Raw genomic sequence first — 24,190 nt, 5'->3', positions numbered from 1 at the left:
ACCCTAACTTCTAGTTAAATAATGCTTTCCTATGTTATAAAATACCTAAAGGCGATATAATCAAAAAACAAAACAAAAAAAACAACAACAACCAACAAAAGACAAAACTCATATAAGAATGAAATGTTTACTTCAAATCCAAATCATTTAACAATTTCAATTGCAAAAAACAAGAAAAAACCCTTCAAGATCAAGCTGAATTATGTATATTTAATATTTAATACTATTATATCACACACATGTACACAAACAAAAAAAAAACTAAAGCAATTCCCTATATTTATTTAAAACACACCACAGAGACACACACACACACACGAAAACACTAATAAAAGTTCTCTTCTTAATGCGGAAATTAAAATGAAATGCAAACAGTATAAAAATAATACCATATACAAATATCAAAAACTCTATATTTGTGTGAATAAAATGTAACTAATTCTCAAGGCATAAAATTATTGAAAAAAGAAGTTTCCATATCGTTTTATAGAAACCCCACATCCATATATGTATATAGGGTTCACATAACTCTCTTGGAATGTCGCAACGATTTCTCTGATAACCAAGCATGACTCTTCCTTACCTTACTCACTATATAGTTGAACGATATCTGCACATTGTATTTGAAAAGTGAAACGACTTGAATCGTTATCTTGCTATGAGTACCTACTTATGTATGTTTCTGATTTCAACAGTTAATAACCTGAAGGAGGCGATACGAAAAAAGCCTATGACATAATTTGTATTGCAAACAAACAATTAATGACGTAAGTTATTGTAATCTGGGAATGCATTTAGTGACAATCATAAAGTGCTATCGGAATGTTACTCAATATGATATATCTTTCACATGCTTCCTTTTGATGGATTGATTAGCATAGCAAAATAATTATTTTCATTTTTATATCGTTATCAATTTAATCTAGCATAAAGGGCGTTCTCTTATTTTGGCAGCCCCACCACTCACAATGTTAAATCGGCCCTGTACCGTAGCTGTTAATTAACAGTCAGCATGTGAGATTCTGTTAAATAACAGTAAGCTGTTATTTTGACATTCTGCTATTCAACAGTCCGGTAACATGATAAGCTTAAAAAAACCTTCGTTATCGCCTAAGTTTTAAAAAATGTTTTAAACTTTTGTAACAATTCGTTGTGAACGGACGTGCTTTTGAGTTCTCATTTCTTGTCTCTCTTTTTACCTGGCGTTTTTTCGTCAATTCGTGATAAGCATTTCATTTAGCATTTTTTGTTGAGTGTGTGTGGTGGACAGTGCAACGAGCCAAGAGACCGACCAACCTACATAATTTTTTGTTAACAAAAAAAAAAAAAAGTTCCCTGCAAACCAGTTTACCTGTAGCCCAAAAGCAACAACAACAAAAACAACATTATGTCGTCCAATCGTGCACCAAAGTCTGGTTTTGCCGCTGAGGCCCAGCGTAAAGTAAGTACAATAATAAAAGCAACAACAACAACAAACGAAACACAGTAAACAAATTGCCAAAAAATAAAACGTCAGGCTGTGTATGTAGTGTGCTAGCATGTGTGTGTGTGTGGTGTTTGTATTTGGAAGCTGCATTGACCAAATTTGGTCATTGAGTTGAGTTTTTATCTGCTCGCGCCAAAAAAAGCGCAAAATTTGACTGAAAATGGACTTGAAATTGCGCTTAGCTAACAAGGAATGACCTCATTTCTGTTTGATAAGTGTGACAAGTATATATGAATTTGACATACATGCATACATACATAGAAACATACTTAACATTAGCATGTGTATGTGTACATATGTATGGGTGTACGTTTAACTGTTGTGCCTAGCATTCGAAATTATTTGAATGAAATCTTATCAACATTGAGAGACACTCTCTCCCATACTCATCACTGATCCTCCAACCCTTGAGATTCGTTCTGTTTTTGTATGTAGGGAATGCTAGGGCAAAAAGAGGGGAATAGGACGAGAGAAGGGGAGGGAGCTATTCTCTCAATTGTTTGCCAGCCATGCTTTCTGTTCCCCCCTTCAATTCGAATTGCAACTAATTTAACAACATTAGTGCCGCCTATTTGGTACACTTAATATTACAAATTTACCAAGAAATACATGCATACATACAAACATACATACATACATATGTACATATGTATGCATTTGTTGCCTCTATGTATACATAAATTTGTTTGCATGTGTGTTTGTGTGTGTGTTTGTGTTCCCTTCAACAGTTTAGCCCTCGCCAAGTCTGGCTTACGCAATGCCCAAGCCAAAGTGAAATTGTATATGTCGCCCTGGTAAAGGGGATTAAGTGCACTCTGTGACAGCACCAGCAACAACAACAACAACAACAGCAATAACAACAACAAATTACAGTTACAGTTATAACATTGCCCAAACCAAACAAAACAAAAAAAAACACTCAAGTCAGGAAAATTCCGCTAGGTATGAGTAACACATATTTATATGTATGTACGTACATACTATCTGACCGAAACTTCTATACTCTCTCTCTCTCTCTGTCTAATAAGGGAATATCGTAGCCAACTTGAGTTATATACATACATACATACATATACATGTATGTAACTGATATATACTTACTTAATGTAAACCATTTTTGTGAGTCAAATTTACAGTCAAAATGTAAATTAGCCATTGAATTTGGTGGCACTAGTTGGCGTAGGCTTATTAATCAATCCCTGCATATTACAGAACTAAATCAGCACCATAATTTATTGCCAAAATCGATAGACTTTGAAATTCTTAGGAGAAGATATCGACAATGATTATTTTCCTTTATAATCCCCTTCAGTCCTTAAAAAACGAAACGTTCTATACTAATTCGGATCTTAAGCGCTTAATGCAAAGAATTCGAGATGGTTCTTGGGTAGATACATTTCTGTGCAAATGTATCTCATATCTTTATAAACGTCACCAAAGTGTAAGCTTTCACCATAATTTGTATTAAATTTAACATAGTTGGCTCTTGATAAATGGCAAAAAGGAATTTTATCTTGAATGAAATTAGATATCTTTGTTTAAGTTGGATTCCCAACGAAATGGCACATTGCAGAAATACTTGAAGAATCGAATTCGAAGATCCATTTGTTGGAAGTGCGAATAGAGTATCAAATGGCCGATCCAATGGATGGGGGGGATACGCCTATATTTTAGACGTTAAATTTTCCAGCTGCTACTGCTGGTCTCACAAACATCTTCAGCTTGAGCAAATTGTCTGATCAAATGAACACACATAGCACAGGATGATGATGATGATCAGCAAGAGAGCTGGCCATGATGATGATGATGATGGGCGATGATGTCATTCTTCATTCCTTTCTCAGCTGCGGCGGCGTCTTGGTTACGACTTGAACACAAAAATGAAATAAAACAACCTACAGTACAGCAGTTTGCGTTTGTTAGTTTGAAGGGGATAAGAGATGTGGTTGGTTATAGACATCGGTGAGGGGGGATGAGGGGGATATAAGGGTAGCGATAGCACCTATTCCATCATCGTCACACAGCACTTAAAGTGTGTGTGTGTGTGTGTGTGTGTGTGTGGCAAAAGCAAACAAAATGTTGTTGTTGTTGTATTGCGTCTCTGTCTGTGTGAGGCAACTGAAAAATTGTTGTTTGTTTCTGATATTCCCCCCAAGTATGTATAGTTAGTAAGTATTTTGTATATATGTAAGTATGTATGTATGTACATATATAGGTAGGTAGGTAAGTTTATGTATGAGCTTTCAATATATTATTTCCATTATTTTCAAGACTCTCAAATTTCGGGTGCAAATTACTGACAGAGTCAACCCTTCAACCCTTTTTTTTTCTTCCCATCATCTACCTAACATACTATACATACATATATCGTTGTTCGTTAATTAGTCGATTCTACTCTTGTCAGCCTTGTTCGCTTCCACGTTGCCACAATGTTTCTTTCTTTCACTCTTCTAGGGCCGCCGCCAGCCAAGAGGCATTGGCATATTAGCCACGTACTAATCACCTTTGCCGCATTTGGGCACACATTGGGGGAATGGGAATCTAGACAGAGATATAAAATTCTATATCCGCGACATGCCATACAGATAGTTAGATAGACAGACATACGTACGTACAAATTCATATACATATATTCTCTATCTATGTATGGATACATAACCCTCCTATCATTGGTATCACGTAAATGAAACTTGTTGGGCACTTGGCCTACATATGTTTGTTTGTATGTATTATGTACCTAGGTGGAGAGTTCGTTAGTCTTTTTTTTTTCATTCTGTTTTTTAGATAAGCCATAAAAAGTCGAGTTGTTGGGGGGTAACACAGAAACAATTTTATCATAAATCAAATTGTTATTTTGGATTTCCGGTGAAAATTCCAAAACAAAGAACACAGAAAAGCAAAACTAAAGCTTAATATAGGAAATATGTACTTAAGGCAAAAAAATCATCTATATAATGTATAAAACTGTATTCTACAGACGATCATTAGTCATGCAAGCAAAGTTTAGTTTCTATATGAAAGATTAAACTTATGTTGGAGTTGTTTCTTCTCAGGATCAGATTTTGCTATGTCACTCGCCAGTTTCATAGATTCTTTTGGGGTTAATCTTTACTCTCCTCCCTCTCTTTCTCTCCTTACGCACTACAATTTGGTGGCAAGTATAAGTTTTTATTTCATTTAAGGTCTCTTGTCCATATTTTGCAACACAAAAAAAAAAAAAGTCAAAAATCACATAATTTGACCTCGTTACACATTTTGATTGTTGGCATTTTTGTTGTAGTTTAATGTTGTTTTATTTATTTTTTGCTGGAGTTTATGTTTGTATGAGTGTGCGTGTGTGTGTATCAGCGAATTGTCATGGTTCACATGACGCATTTGTGTAGGAGGGAGGGAGAGAGGTAGGGGGGAAGAAAAGAAAGCGAAATTCGTATTCGGAAATCGAATTGGGAATGAATAATCCACAGATTTTTGACTGATGATTACCAACTGACAAACTGACAAATTTTTAAAACTTGTCTTACGTAACACATTTTTTGTGTATCTGTGTTTGCCGATGCGTCAACAACTCCAGGCAAATACACACACACACACAGAGACACACGCTCTAACACATCTTTTAGCTAATCATCTATGGGGCTCGAGTAATATATTGCTAAAGTTCAAATTCATGGGACGCCTGCCAGCCGGCCGGGTTGACAGGGAGGGGGGAGATGACATCATCTCTAAACCGCTGGCGATCGCCGATGTGATGCCTGGCTTTTTGGCCATGGGGAGAAACCATCAAGTCTAAAAGCTAAATGTGTATCCTACAATGGATTATTATGCAATGATCATCATCATCATTATCAACATTTACCGGCGGCGGTAAGAAATATAAAAAATGAACGTTTAGAGCGGAAATTGCCGTCAAATGTTGTTCGATTTGTGGGAAGAAGAATCGAAGCACTCAAATCTCTCTGTATCTAACTAACTCTCTGGGAGTGCAATAAAGTCTGTGTTTGTGTGTGTGTGTGTGTGTGTGTGTGGGTGAGACAGGTTGTTATTCTGGGTTTTCGTTTTTGCATACGTGTTCATTTTTAAAGAAGGAAGTACCTAACTATACATACATATATCTACAAATACATATGTAAAAATATATGCCCGATTCACGGGTTTGGCCGCCCTCCCCGTTTTAGCCTCACCAATCATAACGTATACGCACTGTGTGACAGCTACTTTAAAAGAATGTTACAAATTCTATTGTTAGTTGTGGTAAATAATGACTAAAGAATATTTCACATTTTGACTCTGCTCTAAGTCTGGTTCTTCTTCTTCTCTTGATCAACATAAACAGATATAGAAATGGCAAACTTTTGCATATATTCGACTTAAAGATTGTTTGTGCTCTACGAATGAGTGATCGTGGGTCACTCGATGAGATTTCACACATTAGCCTAATGGATTTTTTGTTATGATATCACCAAATTTGGTCAATGACAAATATACACAAAGCACTAATGCTATTAGGATAAACCACATGGCCGGATTTACCGAAAATTACGCCCAGGCCACTATGAATACTGCCGACTTTTAGTAATTCATTAATTTAGTTTTAAAATTTAGCAGAATTATATACTCCAACCCTAAATGGTTGTTCATCGTAGAATAGTCGGTTAAAAAACAACATTTTGAAAATTATAAATCTAGAAATTCTATATACTTATCAAATTTATTAATTTTATCTTTAAAATCGTGGACATTTTGAGAAACGTTCATTGTAATGTTTATAACCAAGTTTTTACTTTGTGATCTATAATCTAGGACTTAGAATAAACTAGTAGTTCGTATTTACTTTTTCTTCAATCTTCTTCAATGGAAATGACAGTTGGGATAGAATGAAGGTTTTCAAAATGATTATGAACCCCGCAAGACCCAAACCTCTGTTTCATGATTTATGGCCATAATTTCAGTTGAGAGAATGCTTGACTTATGTGGACTTCACTTCATCTTCTCAAGAAGGTTCCGTTCCACAAGTGTGTGTGTGTGTTTTAATTTAACTAAAAGCTCTAAAAACCAGGCTTGGCCCTTGCCTCTGTCTCTGGCACACATTGCGTGTGATGTGGTTACAATTAGTCCACATGCATTTACCCTTAGTAAGCATCAAATTTAATTAGCTAGGTTTAAATTTAGTTGCGAATCATACCAGGGTGAGCATTAAAAGGTGTGGGGGTGAATAGGGTGAAGAGCATATTTTCATTGTCATGCTTATTTTAATAATTGCTCAAACAAAAAAAAAAAAAAAAAAAAAACATTTGTAATTAATCAAAAGTACTCAAAACTCTGACCCAGAGCCCCACAAAAAAAAAACAAAAACTGACCCTCAAAGCGAGCGTGTCATTGAAATTCTAATTCTAATTACAAAATAAAAAAAAACTGAGTTCCGCTAACGACATTTCTCTCTAACCATTTTTGGTTTTGGCGATAAACCATGTGTCGGGTGGTCGGCGGTCGGTCGGTCTGTTGGTCGGTCCCTCTGTCGCTACTATATGTATATAAAGAATACACAATCTCTATGCCTTGTTCCGTTTTGTTGTTGCTCTTTTCGCTTTTGGCAACCTCCAAAAGTAGCTTAGCTTTTCATCGATAAGCGGAGGGGGAACACATTATACACAAAAGCTGTGTGTACATATGTTTTCTATATACTTAATTATACTGTACTTTCAGCTATTTATTCTTCAGTTTTGTTTTCCCCAACTGTTTTTGCATATATGTATAAAATTGTTTTATACTTGTCGTTGAATTTCAACTTAAACTCATAGCGAAACTTAATAAAAATAATGAAATGCTTTGCTGGTTTGCTTCGTTTGGATTCGATTGGATCGTATCGAATTGGCTGACTCATTAAAATAGCGCTAAAAATATTTGTATAGAGCAACACATCAACAACAATAAGTAGAAGAAGAAAGAAGAAGCTGAAGAATTGGATGGTGGGGAGAGGGGGAATAATAAATTTCGTTATTATATTCCGTAGCCATTTTTCATTTACGATATTGTGTTTAGTGGTTCGGTGGTTTGTGTGGTGTTTGGTGTTTGGGAATGTGTAAGAAATTGCCAGAAATTTAGAATTCATTAGTATTTTAACGGCTTTTAATTTATGAACATCATCATCATCCTTATCATGATCATCTTTATGTTCTTCTTCATGCATATATGTATGGAGATTTTGGCTTTGAGGCTTCTATTTTTTTTTGTTTCTTTTAAATATATGTATTTATAATCAAAATTTATTCATCTGCCCCCGGAGGGTGTCAATTTATGATCATCAATAGAGATTTTTCACAACAAAAACCAAAATGAATGTCAATCAAAATGATTTTTGATTTTTTGTGGCTCTTTTTTTTTATTGATGGTCTCACGTTTGGTTTGTGGTTTTCTTTTTGGACATTTTTCCCGCTTCATTCTGTCATTCTGTCATTTTGTTTAGTTGAAATGATAAATGATCATTTTTTTTTTTTGGCAAAGCAACGTAACGGTTGCTTTCTAAACTAACTGCTGAACCGTTATGGCAATTTTTTTGTTTTTTTTTTTTTTGGCAACAAGTTGATAATAATTATCAATAATTGATATATAAAAGAGGCCATTCTAATGATAGAACAAAGAAGAAAACCCACCATCACAAAGAAAGGCAACTTCTTTTTGGTCTCTGGACTTTAATTGAAACATTCAATCGATGCGACGATCATCATTAAAATATGGGCAAATCAAGTCATAAATTTTGATGTTTATCAACCGGGGATTGACTGACTGACTGTCTGTCTGTCTGTCTCCCTCGACTACCGGTTGTTTGTGTGCCAGTTTATTCACCTTTGATTTCTGTACACAAAACAAAAAAAAAATCAACAGGGCAACAGTTTTTTTTTTTTTGCTTTATTTTCTGTTGTTTTCCCCTCAACCAATTTATGAGAATTCTACGTATGCATTTTTCCAAGCCCAAGAGCGATAAGAAAGGCCCCCCCCCTGCTCCCCCCTCTCAGTGACTGTGCGTGTGTGTGTGTGTGTGTTGAGGGTGCACACATATTAACAACTCAATTGGCGACAATCGTGTTCCATTTGTTCTCTGAGATCATTCATTTTAATAGACTCGCCCCGTCACACGTTCTACAACTCTTTTTTTTCACTCTCCCTCTCTCTGGTGTGCATATACATATACTATATATCTGATAAATATGGTTGCTAATCTAAAATCAGTTAGCTAAACAAGCAATTCAATTAAATCAAACTAATCAAATAGGTGCCAAGTGGTGAGAACTAATTTGACCTCAGGGGAGAGGCAAAGGAGAGAACATTTCCAATGTTTTTTTTTATGTTTCGTGTTCTTTTTATTATTATTATTATTTGTTGATTTTGATTTGTTTTTATGGGCAAATGGAATGGAAATACAACACGCAATGTGTGTATGTTTTTTTTTTGTTTTTTTGCGGTTTGGCTTGGCTTAACAAGTGGGCCTCGCTCTATGACCGGGCCAGTCCAAAATCGGTGCGAAGGACGCCTAAGCGGCCGGCAAAACTTATAGCCATATATGGTCAAGTGCTGCTCCAGCTTATTGGTATTGCCAAACTTGGTTGTGTGTTTGTCTGTGTGTGTGTCTATGGATATTGATTTTGAGAACGACGTGACTGGATTGACTTCCCCACATTGAAAAATCCAAAAATGGGGAGTGCCTAACGCCGCCATATCTAAGAGAGGAAACTGCAAGAGTTTGTTAAGAACTCTTTTATTTTTAATGCTGTTGTTGTTGTTGGCATTCGAAAGTGTCACGAGTTTATTAGGTATATGTTTATAACCAATTAGCGATAAGTACGTTATCAGGCGATATTTCCGCAGATAGCATTTGAAATACCCTCAAGTTTATATATATACACGTCTATGAATTATAACTGAGCGATACTAAAACACTCTGAATATGGCCAAGTTTAGGACTTCAATCTATAATTTCAATTCAGTTGAGAAACTCTAGCTGATCGAAAGAGATTAAATTATGTACCAGTCCAAGGTGATAATTTATTTTTAATTTTTTTTCTGTGGCATTATTGCAAAAAGAATTAATTAACTAATTAGAACATTTTGTGATTACCTTTACGTTTGGCAGATTAACTCAAAATACAGCGAAGAGCTGGCCCAGGAATCTCTGGAATGGATCAAGGCTGTTACCGCTGAGCCCATCAACACATCCGGTGATACGGACAACTTCTTTGAAGTACTGAAGGATGGTGTGATTCTTTGCAAATTGGCCAATGCCTTGCAGCCGGGCGTTATCAAGAAGATCAATGAAAGCAAAATGGCCTTCAAGTGTATGGAGAACATTTCGGCCTTTTTGGAGTGTGCCAAGAACTTTGGTGTCCCCACACAGGAGACCTTCCAGAGTGTCGATCTCTGGGAACGTCAGAATCTGAACTCTGTGGTCATTTGCTTGCAATCGCTGGGTCGCAAGGTAAGGTTACCTCTATATAAGATAATCCCAATGGGGAAATAATTATCATTGTGAAGTCAAGTGTAACAACCATCTATATATTTTGCATTTTAATTTTTAAATAAAGGCCTCCAACTTTAACAAGCCATCGATTGGACCCAAGGAGGCTGATAAGAATGTGCGCAACTTCAGTGAGGAGCAGCTGCGTGCCGGTCAGAATGTCATCTCTCTGCAGTATGGCTCCAACAAGGGTGCCACCCAATCTGGCATTAACTTTGGCAACACCAGACACATGTAAAAGGAAGCAACAATTGTTCAGTCTTCCATTCATTTTCTCTCACCAAACACAAACACAAACACACTCTACACACACACACACACACACACACACACACACACACACACACATTCCGCAATTGAACCAAAAGCCAAGTCTTTTACCAAGCTTTTATTTTTGATCTATTATTATATTTTTTTTTTTATGACATTCCACACTCCGTTGAAACAAAACAAAACAAAACAAAATATCAAAAGCAACAAAATCACCGTTGACAAAAGACAATTGAAATTATGTATTTATGATACCAATTCGTATTTGTATTCAAATTTGTAATGTAATAACATATACTACATTTAATTTAATATTATTAAGTACTCGTACATACGGATTTCTTAGAATGATTTTATTCTATTTTCAACACCATTCAACACAACACACATTCAACAATAATAATGCACGATATTTTTGGTGCCATTGCAAAATGAGATAATAATTAATGTTGATTATAACAATTAACGTCTTCTGCCTTCAAAAACTGTTGGAAATTCAAAATGATAAATTAAAACAAAAGTGTCTTCTATCTCATAGAGTAAATGTTAATTGTTTGAAAACTACTAAACCACCTGAAATTTCAAGTTAAATATCTAAAGCATTTAAATGTATTTACAGGACAGAGGAAGTATACATACATATATATCTATTACACTTTTAAATGAAATATTTTAAATGTTATTCCCCCCCGCCTGTTGAAAATAAATAATTATTCTTATAAATAAACGTTTTGCATTTTGATCATTTTGGATGAATTTGAATAAAGCTTTAAACAAAAAATAAGAACAAATTATTTGGAAAAATCGAATTGAAGAGGGAAGAAATGGTTAAAATTTTGGCAGAGTTTTTTTTTTTTTCGTCCACATTACTTTTGAGAAAATGTCCTTTTAATCCTAATCCTAGTAGATTAAAAAGAAAAAGTGCCAAAACTGAAATAAACATCAGTTTATGGCCTTTTCAGAAATCTTGATGGCGAAAAAACAGAATAAACATGTAAGGGATCGGTTAAAACCATTAGCTGAATATTTTTTTTAATGAATAAATTGATATTTTGGAATTCCCCCGAACCGATCAGCAGATCAGCACTTGTTTAACATGAGTTCAGTTCACTCTGTTACTTAACAGAATAAGCAACTGAGCATTTGAGTGAACTGGTTCCGCAATGTCATGTTGAGCAACGGCCAACGGTTTCCAACACTAATGGCGGGTAAGTGAATAAATTCAAACCGAGTTTAGTTTTACCAGTGAACCAATAACCAATTTATCAAATGGTAAGCCGTTTCCCTTAACTTGGTCAAAAAATATTTAGTGACTTTTCTAAGAAAATAAAAATACATATTGCTAAATTATTTCTGCGTACGACTATTTATTACTTTTTAAGTACTTTGTTTTTGTTAAAATGTGTATCAGGTGACACTTGCCCCTTTTGGTTTTGGTTTGAGTTGTTTTACAGCAATATAAATGACGGTGCTGAATGCTACATTTCCTCGCACACGCTTTTTTCTTTCTTCTTTTATACAGACACACATACACAGACACAAAGGCGAGTTAGGTCCTGCTTACTATTTATGTAAAATCGTAAATGGAAAATGCACTCTATACAATATGTATGTATGTAAGTATGTATATATATATGTTATATGATAATACTACTACATATAGTCTGCAAACATTTTATGCTTAGACATAATTTAAATTAAAACATAAAACAAATACATAACACTTTTAGCTTCTTCATTCTTTTTTGTTTTGTTTTTTTGTTGCCTTGTTGTACTTTCGACTTAAGTTTAGAGTTGAGTTTTTGTGTTGAAATCAATATCGGCCGAAAAATGTGAATTAATTGCTAACTTAAATTAAACAAATTGGGTTCAAATATTTGGTTTGGTTTTCTCATCAGTTGTAAGTAACAGCCATTGGAAGTGCTTTTTATTGGTGTTTGTCTTGGCGGTGGAAATGGATGTGAAGTTGTTGCTGGTGTTCTTGTTGTTGTTGTTGTCGTTGTTGGTGGTTTTCTGGCGATGGCAACAGCGGCGGTGGTAATGATGGCACCGATGTATGTAGGTTGTCTTTTTTGTTGATGATGATAATGACGATGATGTTAATGTCCATCACTATGAAACCAATGCATGATGATAGTGAACACGTCTTTGACGACGACGCTGCTTTGGCGGCGTTGGCGTTGGCGGCACCGGATTCGGCTCACCTCCATGAAGAGTGATGGTATAGGAGTGCAGTTTGAGCGTTTCCCTAATCGGCTCGAGTGTTGTTGTTGTTGTTCTTATTGCTTGTTGTGATGGTTCTAGTAGTGGTGTGCTGGAAGTAGCATTTTGGAGACACTTTGTGATACTAATTGTCGTTTTAGTTGATTGCATAATTTCTTCACTGATCTTATTGTTGATGTTGTTGTTGTTGTTGTTGCTAACCCGTCGTAGTCGTCGCTCTGTTGCTGCTAATGTTTCCTCTTCCTCTTGAGCTGGTCAAGCGAAGGTTACTTGATAGAAAAGCCATTCTTCCATAAACGATGGCACAAACGCTTTAGTTGTAGTGAATTTTACTTTTGGCTTTAACAGCCCCAGCTGCTCCTCGAACAATTCCAAAGATTCAATACAGCTGGTGCCATTGCCATGGGTAAGATATTTACCATCCGGTTTCAATACTTTAAACGAATGCTCAAATATTGTACGTATAAAGTCCCAACATTCACCAATCGGTGCACCCGATATGGGTATGTCAGTTAGATCACCAAAAACATAATCAAATTTACGTCCCTCGGCAATGAACTTTTTCATATACTCAACACAATCACCGACAATAATCTCATATTGATCGGTTTTACGTTTCTCCAGGACATCACCACAAATTGAATTGAGATGTTTGTTGCATGCCTGCATCACAAGTTCATCAATCTCGAGCATAACCACATGTTTGGGATTCTCTTTGAGCAGTTCGTAGAGCAGGGCACCATCCCCACCGCCAAGAATGCAAATCTCTTTGCCCTCGTAGTTCTCAATGCCACGGCCCATCAATGTTTCAGTATAGATCAAATCAGACTCGGCGATATCTAAAACAAAACTCTTGAGTATCGAGTATTTACATAGTTTGATATTTTTACTTACTTTGCAATTCATCTAGTATTAGCATATTTCCCAATGTCTTGGAGTGCATAATTTGAATCTTCTGGAACGGTGAACGTGTCTCGTAGACCAAAGTATCGATATCGTATTCAATAATGCGTTCATCTGTGAATGGATGAATGATAATTCAATTAATATCGTAGATATATGCCTTGTTCATTATACAGTTCAAATTGATTTATAATTTTATTTCTTTTATGTTTAAATATATAGTTTTTGGCATTAGCAACAAGGCAGACTAGAAAACAAGAGGCTATGGAAAATATATTTATATGTGTGTTAGATATTATACAGAAATCAGGTTTTTAAAATACACAACAAAACTTAAAAGTGCTTCTCTTGCATGCGAAAGATTTCAGATGGTTTTGAAAACTCATTTGGAATGATGTCAAGTCATGCTCTTAGCAAGCCACACTATGAATATGATTAGTAGTAGAACTCTATATATTCGTTAAAAAGTTATAGAGGCGTGATAGATAGATAGATAGACAGTTAGATAGATAGATAGAGAGAGGAGATAGTGATAGAGATAGGAAGGAATTTTACTTTACCTGATGATGGAAAATACCTAGCGACATCACCGCGCTTCAAGGCAGGTAGCTTCTGGCCTCTAAGTGCTTTCAATTTCAATGCTAGGGAATTTTCCAGACTTTTGCCGATCTGCGTTTGGTGGAAATTTTGTTTTTTGGGTTTTTTTTTTTTGGTTTTGATTTTGATTTTGATGAGTGACGAGGCGAGGCGAGGCGAATGTACGAACGAGCGATCAGTGAAGTGGTTGAAGGTGGTGTTGGTGGTGGTTGTGGTGAGGGCGGGCAGGTGGTTACGTTACAGGTGGACACATGTTGGTGGTGCATCAATCAAGAGTGGAAGACAAATTTTGATTGTTGATTGATTTGTTTGGTTGTTGTTTGTTGTTGTAATTGTTGTCCGAGAGATACATAGATATATATATATATATAGAGAGATAGAAATAATGTTTAATGAATTGAAATGAAAAGAAATTAAATAAATTAAAAACTTGTTTTCATAGAAAATATGTATATATGTATGTATAAAGTAAATTAAAAAATATATTAAACATTAATGATAGTAATTGAAACTTAAACAAGTAAAATAAGTTCAAGTGGCTAACTAAATTTAGCATGCAAGAGGAAGAGAAGTTTGCCTAGATTAATTGGCATTTTTAACTAGGAGGAGAGTTTTAGCAGCGGCTAGAGATATACATATTTGTAAAAAGGTATGTAATAACTAGCGAGAACATTTGGTGAAATTTACAAAAATCCGACTATATGTATATCGGTCTATATATATTTTGTCAGATATATTTTGTTTCGATTGTTTGTTTGCTGAATGGATCATGATACAAATTTAATTGTTAGCTGCTTAGATTTGCTAGCGCAAGAGATAGAGAGAGAGAGAGAGAGAGAGATAGACAAATTGGGTGAGATAAAAAGTCGGCATGGAAGAAACACTCTCTCTGTCTTTATATATACATATATATATAAATATATAGTATATAGTAAAGGGGTATATATATATTTATATATGTATGAAATTAGCAAAACCAAAAGAAGAAAAATTAGAAGAAAAAAAAACAAAGAAATATATAGAAAAATGAAAAAAGTAAAGAAACGCTAAACTTTTGTATTTTGTATATAGTTTGTTTTTGATTGTTTGAGTTGTTTTTTTTTTTTTTTGTTTACTTGTATTTAAATAAATAAGTTAGTTAGATTTTATATTTTGCTGACCAACCTGAGCTAGTCATGTATATATCGATATATCCACCACGTTTAATTGGAGGCAAATATTTGGATCGATCGGAATCTAATTTTTGCCGTAAAATTAGTTCCAATGTGCGTATGGTCTGCAAATTTATATTTAATATTCGTTTCTTTATTTCACATATATTTACTTATGGTATAATATATATGCATAAGAAAAATGGAAACATTTTTGAAACGACAAGAAGAATAAATAGCTTGAAAGTGAACGAAAGTGACGTTTGAAAATTATGATAAATCATACACGGTTTATAGAGGATATATTTTCCCCATAATGAAATAGTGTATATATACATTGTAGAATGTAGGATAATGACAAAATGATTTGAAGAGACAAAACAACAATTTCTAAGTAATTGAGTTTACATTCATTTAACTAAAAGATACATGTTTATCCTTTATTTATTTTGAATCAAATCATTTCATTTGGAGATTGATTTATTGCAAAAATTTAGAAAAACTAACAAACCATAAAAGTATCTGCATTATTTAAGTAGGTTTTGGTTTTTTTTTTTAGAAACTTTTCAAGCTACCTCCTGCTAAGGCCAGGCCAGGCAAGCAGCAAACAAAAACTATTTTTAGTTGAACCATTTTTGTTTTTATGCCTTTTTAAAACAGAATGACAACAGGAGGCGGCATATAAATTTAATTGTATATGTATCTAAGAAGGGAATGTATTTTGAATTCAAACATACATAAATAGATAGTTGTGAAATCTCAAAGAAATACAATTTTGCACAAAAAAAGGTTGTGAAATTTATTTCTAAGCGTATTTTTCGATCAATGAACTCGCCGCCGCCGCCGATGTCGCCGCTGCCCACGTGCAGCGGCTGCTAGTGAGCAACAGAGATAGATATATATATACATGTATATAATGAATTGTTTACTTTTATATATATATGCATATAGTGTGATTTAACATCACACATTAAATGAAAATTGAAATTGGAGCGATTTGTAAGCTTATCGTTAGATAACACTTTGCTGGGCTCGGCCCTTAGAGAGAGAGAGAGAGCGAGAGCGGGGGCTGAGCTAAGATAGGGTGAGGTGTGTGGTTGTGGGCGAGCCACAATGAAGAGGCTGAAGAGACAGCGATGACACTTGACGACACTGACCCTGACCAAGTTTGCCTTTGATGCGACAATGGCTAAGGCGAAACGGTCAAGTGCAACTGACACACCTCCTCCTACACATGAGAGCGTACATCACACACAAACACACATTCACACGGACTTCGCACATGTGCGGAAAATCAATTTTCCTCGGTTTCTACCAGGCTGCTGCCCCGACCCTGACCAAAAAAAAAAAAAAGGAACGAAAGATGTTTGCCCTCTCCTCCCCTTTCTTAAACACCCTTAAAGTGACGTGGTGTCGTCTGCCACAGTAAATCCATAGAAGGGAGATGGGGAACAACGGTAAATGCTTTATGTATGGGGGTGTGAGTCAGTGTATGTGTGTGTGTGTGTGTGTGTGTGTGAATGTCTGACAATTTGGTTATCTAAGAGCTATTCAAATACATACATCAAAGGATATGATCGGCTCCTTGCCATCGGGTAAATAATACTCCACGTTGAGAGTCAGTAGACCATGCTGGAATATGCGACAAGTGATTATGGTATCCTTGTTCTCGTGGAGAACAGAAAAGTAACCGTTCTCCTCAGACTCCATGCTGTAGGCCAGCTCCAGTTGAGGGAAAACATGCTCCAATTCATTTCTTAGTATTTTTGCCACCTCCTGTCGTTGCTGGGCATCAGCTGTTTTATCCTTGTCTAGTGTGAAATCAAATAGAATGGTTTGGGCTGCCATTGTTTTTGGTAAGAAGCTAATCCTTTGATATCCGTCGGCACCGACTTTTTTCTGGTATGTTTTTGGTTTTGAGCGGTCTTAACTTTTCTGTCGGTTAGTTGGTTCGTTCAGGCAAGTGTTAATGCGCGCAACGCATGCTGGCCTATCGATGGTCCAGACGATAAGTTATCGACTTTTCTAGAGATGAGCAATAGTAGTTGCCACAGTAAGGTACTGCAATATATAAATCATACTTATCTGATAGAATGTTCAATTAGTGAGTGAATTAAGCTTACGCATTTTTAGATGAAGAAATAAATTATGAACATTTATAATCAACAAAACATTTGTATTGCGTGACACGCAAATATCGCATATCAATTGAGTTGCTAGGCAACACTAACCGAGCACTCTATGTGTGGCCCTGCTCAACACTAATGTTGTGTCCGCAATTGGAATAAACAATTTAAATGTAGACGATTTGTTGACGGAGAAGAACGCGGCACAACATTAACAATTACATAAATTAGCCGTGGAAGAAGCATAAATTACAGGTAAAAATAACAAAAACTATCAATTGTCCCAATGTCATTGGGATTCGATCGTGAACCTGAACTTGGATTTGATAGCCACACAAAAAAAATAAAATTGCCATTGCGTCGCACGGCACGTTAATGTTGTTGTGGTTGTTGTTCTTGGTGTAGCTCGCGTTCAAGGCAATTATTTGGCGGCAACAATAGGCAATGGGCAGAGCGCGGCAGCTAATTATAAATCTCTCTAAATCAGACATAAGACGAGTAAGCGAAATAATGCCGTCGTAGCTACACAATAATGTGCGTTTGTATGTGTTTTTATGTGTGTATGTGGGATGATGTCGCCTGCGTGGGGGCCCAACAACATGCCAATGTTGTTACGTAGTCCACCCTTGCCACCCACCACCCACTTACCCCTGTTCACTTCAATTCTGAATGTGTTTGTGTATATGTGTGTGTGTGTCCCCAGGCATTGCCGGAGCAACGTGAAGCGATGATTTGCGGTATTGATTTTTGTTCTCCCTCGCCCCCCACTCATTCATATACTCTTTCTTTTTCAGGACTCGTTTGTTCTGGCTGGAAACCGCTACTAACCCGGAGAAACAGGTAAGAGTTGAGTTAATTGTGGATTGTGAAACAAGAATTGAACTAATTCCAGTTTCAGGCAGAGACGAGGATTATACCCATGGGCTGATGATTAGCACAAGAGTGCCGAAGACGTCACATCACAATCTGATGAGAAAAAACTTGGCATTTGCCTGCACCCGATAAAGATGATGATGTTGGTGATGATGATGATGATGATGACGGTAATGATGATGATGATGGTGACGTCGTTCATCGTGTTGTAGTCCGTCGCCGCAACTATTAATATGTGCATATATAAATTGAATGCGAACAATGCCACACAAGTGGCCGACAACACAATATGAACAACTCACACACACGAGCGATCCCAGTGATAATAGTTAACACAAAAAGAGAATCTCAGCAGCTTCCAGCAGTTCGTAGGGTCGTGTGATGTAAGCAGAGGAGCGGCTATAGAAGGAGGACGACGACGAGCGACAACGACATTCAATTACAATTACAATTGCATAGGAAAAAAAATATATAGTTGCCGCCATGAATCAGGGCAGCGAGGAACGCATTGCTGCCAGCTCCTCCAACAGTCCGAGATCGTTGTTTGGTTTGCTAACGAAACGACCTAGCAAAGTGGAGCCACATCCCGTTACACCCGACTCTCCACATCAGCAGCAGCGTCGACCCGTTTCGGCCTGTGGCCAATATGATGTCAGTTTTGCCAAATGTGCAGCTGCCCCACTTGAGATCAGCACAATTTCACAAAACCATGTAGTGGCTGCTAATCATCATAAAAGTCAAACTCTACCGCTCGAGAAATCGCACAGTGCCCTAATAAGCTTCCATAGGCGTAGTAAACCCACGGCCAAGAGTAAAGGGCATACACATCGCTATAGTAGTGATGCTGGTTCCCAGAGTGATGGCGGAGCCGATGTGGTCATGCGTCGCAAGTCACCCAAACATCGTTCGCCCAATCATAATCGATTTAGCCATCAGTTCAGTCTATGCTGCAAAGCCGAAAAGAAGCCCCTAACACCACCAGTAACAGTGCGTTACAACTCCATACCGGACAATGGGAATGTACTGCGTCGAGACAATCTCTCCTTAAGTTGGAGCATGGTGGATAATCAATCGGGATCGCTAAACTCTAGCGAAGGGGCAGCATCTACGTTTCAGCGTCCGCGGCCATCGAGCGAATGTGCCAGTGCACCAGAATCTCCAGTCGCCACAAAGACATTCTTCTCAACATCCGCCATGGCCACCTCAGCATCGCCCACTAATCTGTCAACGCGAAGCGATAGCCTACATCGTGCGCCCATACGTCCAATTGCTGTTTCGGCATGCCGATCACGTCTGCGTTTGAAACTGTATCCACCAGGCAAGGAATTGCCTCCGCTGCAACAGTCTTCGGATGAGGTGGTGGACATAAAAAGGGCAACCACTCCGCAGCACATGTCATCGCCGAATATTGCCACACAGGAGGAAGATGGGCATAGTGTGGAACAGGAAATGCCCGGCATGCGTTTCATGTCCCATGAGAATATGACACTTCAACGTCAGGGTTCCGGATCCAATTTGGCTCGTCAAGCTTTGGTGGCTGCACATGCTCTCAACTTGATACCAGCTGAGAAAGCACGTGAGCGTAGCTATCTTGATGGCCGCTTGGGTTCCTCCTCGCTATTGGGTCCCAGCGAACTGAGTCGAGTGTTGCCCCAAAAGGAGGTCACCATTTTTGTGGGCACTTGGAATATGAATGGTCACAGTCCGCCCAAGTGAGTCACGCAATTGAATGAAAATTTCGCATAGATCTTTGACTTTTTAAAATTTTTTGCGTTTCTTTAGGCAAATGAATGATTTCGTGTTGCCAGCGAATGTTGAACATGTTCCGGATATTGTGGTGGTTGGCACACAGGAATCCACCCCAGATCGTTTTGAATGGGAGGTCACATTGCAGGAGACCCTTGGACCATCCCATGTGCTATTCCATTCAACGACATTGGGCACTCTCCACTTGGCTGTCTATATGCGACGTGATCTCATTTGGTATTGCTCAGCGCCAGAAGATGCATCGATGTCGGTGCGCACGGGTTCGGCTTTTCGCACAAAAGGCGCTGTGGCAATATCCTTCTGCCTATTCGGTACCTCTATGCTCTTTGTCACCTCCCATTTGACGGCGCACCAGCAGAAGGTGAAGGAACGTGTATCAGATGTTAAACGCATTATTAACGCCTTGGATCTGCCACGGAATTTACCCAATCTAAGGCACAAGAACAAGGATGTTACCCAAAACTTTGACAATGTCTTTTGGTGCGGTGATCTTAATTTCCGATTGAGCGAACCGCGTGAAAAATTGCTAGAATGGATACAAAACACAAAATTTCCATTACCCTCGCATTTGCCCCATGGCTATATGCATACGGATCAGCTTACGTCGGTTCTTGCAGATGGTGCAGCTTTTCGTGGCTTCATGGAGGCAAATATAACGTTTCCACCCACCTACAAATATGATCCGGGTAGCCAGAATTTTGATACCTCATCAAAGCAACGGGCTCCGGCCTATACCGATAGGATACTATATAAATATCGTCAGGTTCAAGGTCTGGTTATAAGACGACAAAGCATCGTGCCGGGCATATCCACACCCACGCAACCTTATGTTCAATGTCTGCTGTACGATTCGGTGCCATCGATTACCACCTCAGATCACAAGCCAGTGTGGGCTCTATTTCGCACTCTCATACGAGCTGGAACCGATGCGTGAGTATTTAACCAATTTGCCAGCTTCTTTGTAGCTGGATCAGAATTTAGCAGTATCATAGAAATCTCAAAATTTCCTACAACTAATAGTTTAGCAATCTCTTAAAGTAATGTTGAATCTTTTTCACATCAGATGACTTTATAAATCTATATAGATTTGACTGAATCAATATTGACTCTTATCTCTTAGTTTCTTAGTGAGAAAACTACTACTTACTAAAATAGTTATGCCTAATTGTGTGCGTTTCAATAATTTGCTTAAAATATAGCAGTAGACATTTTAAAAATAATCTGTTTTTAGTTTGAAAATAAAGCTTTCGTTGGGAAAAAGTAGACAAAAAATATTAAGTATCCACAAAGCTTTAATATAATTGATTGATTTCAATCCAAAGCTATTGTAACAGAAACTATTACTCGTAAATTACTATACAGCCTAATGCTTAATGCAATTATGGCAATTAGATGTACGATTTATTTAGACTAATGTGTTTTTTTCACCTCCCTTTTTTAATTTTTTTCAGAATTCCACTGGCCGCTGGTTTATTTAGTCGTGACATTTATCTGGAAGGGATGAGACGACGTCTTAATAACCAATATACAGGTGCCTCGGCTGTATGTGCCATACAGTAGAAAAAAAAGAGAGAGCTAGAGAAAGAGAGCGAGAGAGAGAGAGAGACACTAGTCAAAACTAAAACTCTAGATCGTTAGCTTAATCTTGATCTGGAATAACTCATTTAAACTGATTCTGTCTGCTAGTCAGGACATTGTCTATATATATATAAATATTATTTCCTACGGTTGTGTAATGCCTTTGTATTATACTTAGTTTAGCCTAAAGTCGAATACCAAAAAACAAACAAAAGAAAACCAAAGGATAGAACAAGATGCTGCAGAAATACTATAAATGAAAACTAAATAACTAAAGAATACTTTAATACTCATGCTGCTGCAGTAGTTCAATATTATTGCCTTAAGGTCTTTGGCCTTACTTAGTTGTAAAAGGTTCCTTATGAAATTGAATACATATACTCCACAGAGTAACAAATATGTACCTCTCTCTTTATATATACAAAATATATGAATATATAGATAAATATATATGTATACTTTAAATGCACAAGCCTAGTGTATAGCAAAATCCTGAAATCTGTTAGCTAATTATTAATAGTTTAGTGCAAATATTTAAATGAAGTCAAATTATATTTATGAAGCTACAATGAAAATGTAATATAAAAGTAAAAACTAAATGAATATACATATATCTCTATAGATATACACACATACATATGTATGTATATACAGCTTATGAAAAAAAAACAACTTTTGCTTTAAACCTAGTTAAAATTGTTGTTGATTGTTATCGCTTATATATTTAGTAAGTTGTGTTATTAATTAGTGCCTCATTATTTATTTGATTGTTGAATTGTTTAGTGTATAACTTAGCTACTATGTTTTTTTTCCTCCTCTTTTACATACAATAATTTTTTTACACTAAAAGAATAATTTGTTTTTGTTACATATTGTGCAGAAGTTTTTGTTATTTGTGTTGTTTTGGTTTATTTTTATATTCGTTTATTGTATTTTTCTTATATTTACAGATTTTCCATGCATATTTCAATATTCATATATGTTTTTAAATCCGTCCCCTCACCATTCGCCATCTCTCATGTGAAGGACTCACCACAGCAAACGACCGTGATGTGTGGCCGGTCGCGTGCAGCACTCGAAAATACTGCAACTCGTTTATTTACCCAAAAATGCACAGAAAAAGGACACACAAAAGCAGTTGACGATGGCGCCTGCTGTTTGCCAGCCTGCCCGCTTGCCCGGCTCACTGCTGTGGTTGGGGTTTAGCCTCTGCACTCCGCACATGAACGCAAATATGTTAAACTTTTGACCAATTTCAGCTTGAGTTGGCCTCGCCGCCGCCGCTCACCACCGCTTCCCGCTGAGTGGTGGAGATGAACGAGAACGGCCATGGGGACGGCAATTTATTGCCATGACGATTGGTTGGCGTTCGCTGAAGTTGGCACCGATGGCCACTGGCCACCGCATCGCACCACTTGTCCGTCATATAAGTGGCCTCGCGGTCTAGGCTCCCAACATTCACAATGAGGCGATTTCGTGGGTGTTTTTGTTGATGCAAAAACGCCTATGCTCCACTACGAGAGCCTGTTGAGGAGTATCAATCAAAAGATTATGCAAAAAAATGGGACATTTAAAATACAAATCAATGTTCAGAACTTTGTTTATTTAAATAGTATTCGGTTAGAAATTTTTGGATGAAAAAATGGTAAAACTGGGATTTTCATCTTATTGGATATTTTATTAAAGTTAGTTTTGTTCAGCAATTTGCAGTGAGATGTTATTACGTTTCTTCTGAACAATTAAGATACGCATCTATACCCCATTATATACATATTTGATGAATTTCCCCCTTAAATATCAGATATCACCCTCCAAAATTTCATAATATATCTTACAATCTTTACAAAATTTGATTTGGAAAGAATTTTTGGGTTGATATCTGTGATTTTAAATCAACTTGTTGATCTATTTCTTTATAAATATGCGGTTGGGACATTGACGGGCAAGAAGAGTGAGTTTTCGATCACTTAACGATCCATATGGAAATAATAGTGGAAAAACTTGTCTCAGTCGCCGTCTTTTTTGTTGTTGTATTTGTGTAAAGAATTTTTTAGTAATGTAATCCTGATCCTAATCCTGGATCCTGTAGGAATAAAAAGATATTAGAACATGAATGAAAATATAAAAGCATTTCCCAATGATAATGGTTTTGTTTTTTAGAATTTTTGAACCAAACGCTTTTTTGTCGCTCTGCCTATAAAAATGTTTACCCCAATTAAATCGTAAGTTACCATCTTTAAAAATGGCACTAAAAACTTGGATATTAGGAGAAATAAATTTCAACCCGATTATTAAAAATTTAAATGCAAAGATTGCTTTTTAATAAGAAAAGTGATTCTCGAATTTTATAAATTCGTCGAAAATGTAAAGAATTATTTGAGATATTTTTAAAATGATCTTTGGTTTTTCCACCTATTTTGCTTAAACTGTATTTTCGTCAATTTAAAACCGATTTCTAAAATGTATATCTCATTTAAAGCGGAATATTTTATAATGGCATTAAAAACGAGAGTATGGAAAAATTAATTTCAACTCGATTTTTGAAAAAAGTCTACTTTTTGCAAAAAATTTGTAAAAAATGAATTTTGCGAGATTTTAGTTCAGATTGAAAGACATTATTCCAACTTGAAAATGAAGATATATATATATAGGTATATTTCAAATACTCCATAAATTGATTTAATTAGAGTTTCATAAAATTAAAATT

General features: G+C 36.5%; 3 protein-coding genes across 6 annotated transcripts; 2 read left to right on the top strand and 1 right to left on the bottom strand.

Moving 5' to 3' along the window:
* The first annotated feature begins 1,136 nt into the window (after nucleotides 1-1,136).
* LOC6645204 (myophilin) lies at nucleotides 1,137-11,007 on the top strand. Of its 2 annotated transcripts, none has more exons than XM_002068178.4 (3): nucleotides 1,137-1,441; nucleotides 9,615-9,956; nucleotides 10,063-11,007. In XM_002068178.4, exons 1-3 carry the CDS (start codon nucleotides 1,388-1,390, stop codon nucleotides 10,231-10,233), a joined length of 567 nt encoding a protein of 188 aa, XP_002068214.1. In that variant the 5' UTR covers nucleotides 1,137-1,387; the 3' UTR covers nucleotides 10,234-11,007. The 2 variants fall into 2 exon arrangements, with proteins under 2 accessions (XP_002068214.1, XP_015033256.1); XM_015177770.3 differs by lacking the exon at nucleotides 1,137-1,441 and adding an exon at nucleotides 9,489-9,518.
* Nucleotides 11,008-11,608: 601 nt separating this feature from the next.
* Nucleotides 11,609-17,142, bottom strand: LOC6645203 (spermine synthase). 2 transcript variants are annotated; one of them, XM_023177284.2, is made up of 4 exons: nucleotides 16,703-17,142; nucleotides 15,153-15,264; nucleotides 13,383-13,505; nucleotides 11,609-13,327 (listed from the first exon to the last, which is right to left on the bottom strand). In XM_023177284.2, the coding sequence occupies exons 1-4, from the start codon at nucleotides 16,985-16,987 to the stop codon at nucleotides 12,744-12,746; spliced, it is 1,104 nt and encodes a 367-aa protein (XP_023033052.1). In that variant the 5' UTR covers nucleotides 16,988-17,142; the 3' UTR covers nucleotides 11,609-12,743. The 2 variants fall into 2 exon arrangements, with proteins under 2 accessions (XP_023033052.1, XP_002068213.2); XM_002068177.4 differs by lacking the exon at nucleotides 15,153-15,264 and adding an exon at nucleotides 13,952-14,060 and having other exon boundaries at nucleotides 16,703-17,138.
* Nucleotides 17,143-17,391: 249 nt separating this feature from the next.
* On the top strand, nucleotides 17,392-22,078 carry LOC26529588 (inositol polyphosphate 5-phosphatase E). 2 transcript variants are annotated; one of them, XM_015177841.3, is made up of 5 exons: nucleotides 17,392-17,520; nucleotides 18,060-18,105; nucleotides 18,164-19,850; nucleotides 19,921-20,835; nucleotides 21,357-22,078. In XM_015177841.3, exons 3-5 carry the CDS (start codon nucleotides 18,622-18,624, stop codon nucleotides 21,463-21,465), a joined length of 2,253 nt encoding a protein of 750 aa, XP_015033327.1. In that variant the 5' UTR covers nucleotides 17,392-17,520; nucleotides 18,060-18,105; nucleotides 18,164-18,621; the 3' UTR covers nucleotides 21,466-22,078. The 2 variants fall into 2 exon arrangements, with proteins under 2 accessions (XP_015033327.1, XP_023033101.1); XM_023177333.2 differs by having other exon boundaries at nucleotides 18,158-19,850.
* Nucleotides 22,079-24,190: the final 2,112 nt, after the last annotated feature.

The sequence above is a fragment of the Drosophila willistoni genome (assembly GCF_018902025.1).
Source record: "Drosophila willistoni isolate 14030-0811.24 chromosome XR unlocalized genomic scaffold, UCI_dwil_1.1 Seg143, whole genome shotgun sequence".
Taxonomy (NCBI): Eukaryota; Metazoa; Arthropoda; class Insecta; order Diptera; family Drosophilidae; genus Drosophila; species Drosophila willistoni.
The sequence above is the reverse complement of the archived record's forward strand: the minus strand, read 5'-3'. Positions and strand labels throughout refer to the sequence as shown.

Bases quoted from the DNA above. Each gene is read 5' to 3' on its own strand.
- LOC6645204 (XM_002068178.4), top strand. From the start codon at position 1,388: ATGTCGTCCAATCGTGCACCAAAGTCTGGTTTTGCCGCTGAGGCCCAG. The intron at 1,442-9,614 runs GTAAGTACAATA...TACGTTTGGCAG, and splicing joins CCGCTGAGGCCCAGCGTAAA to ATTAACTCAAAATACAGCGA. The intron at 9,957-10,062 runs GTAAGGTTACCT...TTTTAAATAAAG, and splicing joins TGCAATCGCTGGGTCGCAAG to GCCTCCAACTTTAACAAGCC.
- LOC6645203 (XM_023177284.2), bottom strand. From the start codon at position 16,987: ATGGCAGCCCAAACCATTCTATTTGATTTCACACTAGACAAGGATAAA. The intron at 13,506-15,152 runs GTTGGTCAGCAA...ATCCATTCACAG, and splicing joins TATATACATGACTAGCTCAG to ATGAACGCATTATTGAATAC. The intron at 13,328-13,382 runs GTAAGTAAAAAT...GTTTTGTTTTAG, and splicing joins AATACTAGATGAATTGCAAA to ATATCGCCGAGTCTGATTTG.
- LOC26529588 (XM_015177841.3), top strand. From the start codon at position 18,622: ATGAATCAGGGCAGCGAGGAACGCATTGCTGCCAGCTCCTCCAACAGT. The intron at 19,851-19,920 runs GTGAGTCACGCA...GCGTTTCTTTAG, and splicing joins AATGGTCACAGTCCGCCCAA to GCAAATGAATGATTTCGTGT. The intron at 20,836-21,356 runs GTGAGTATTTAA...AATTTTTTTCAG, and splicing joins ATACGAGCTGGAACCGATGC to AATTCCACTGGCCGCTGGTT.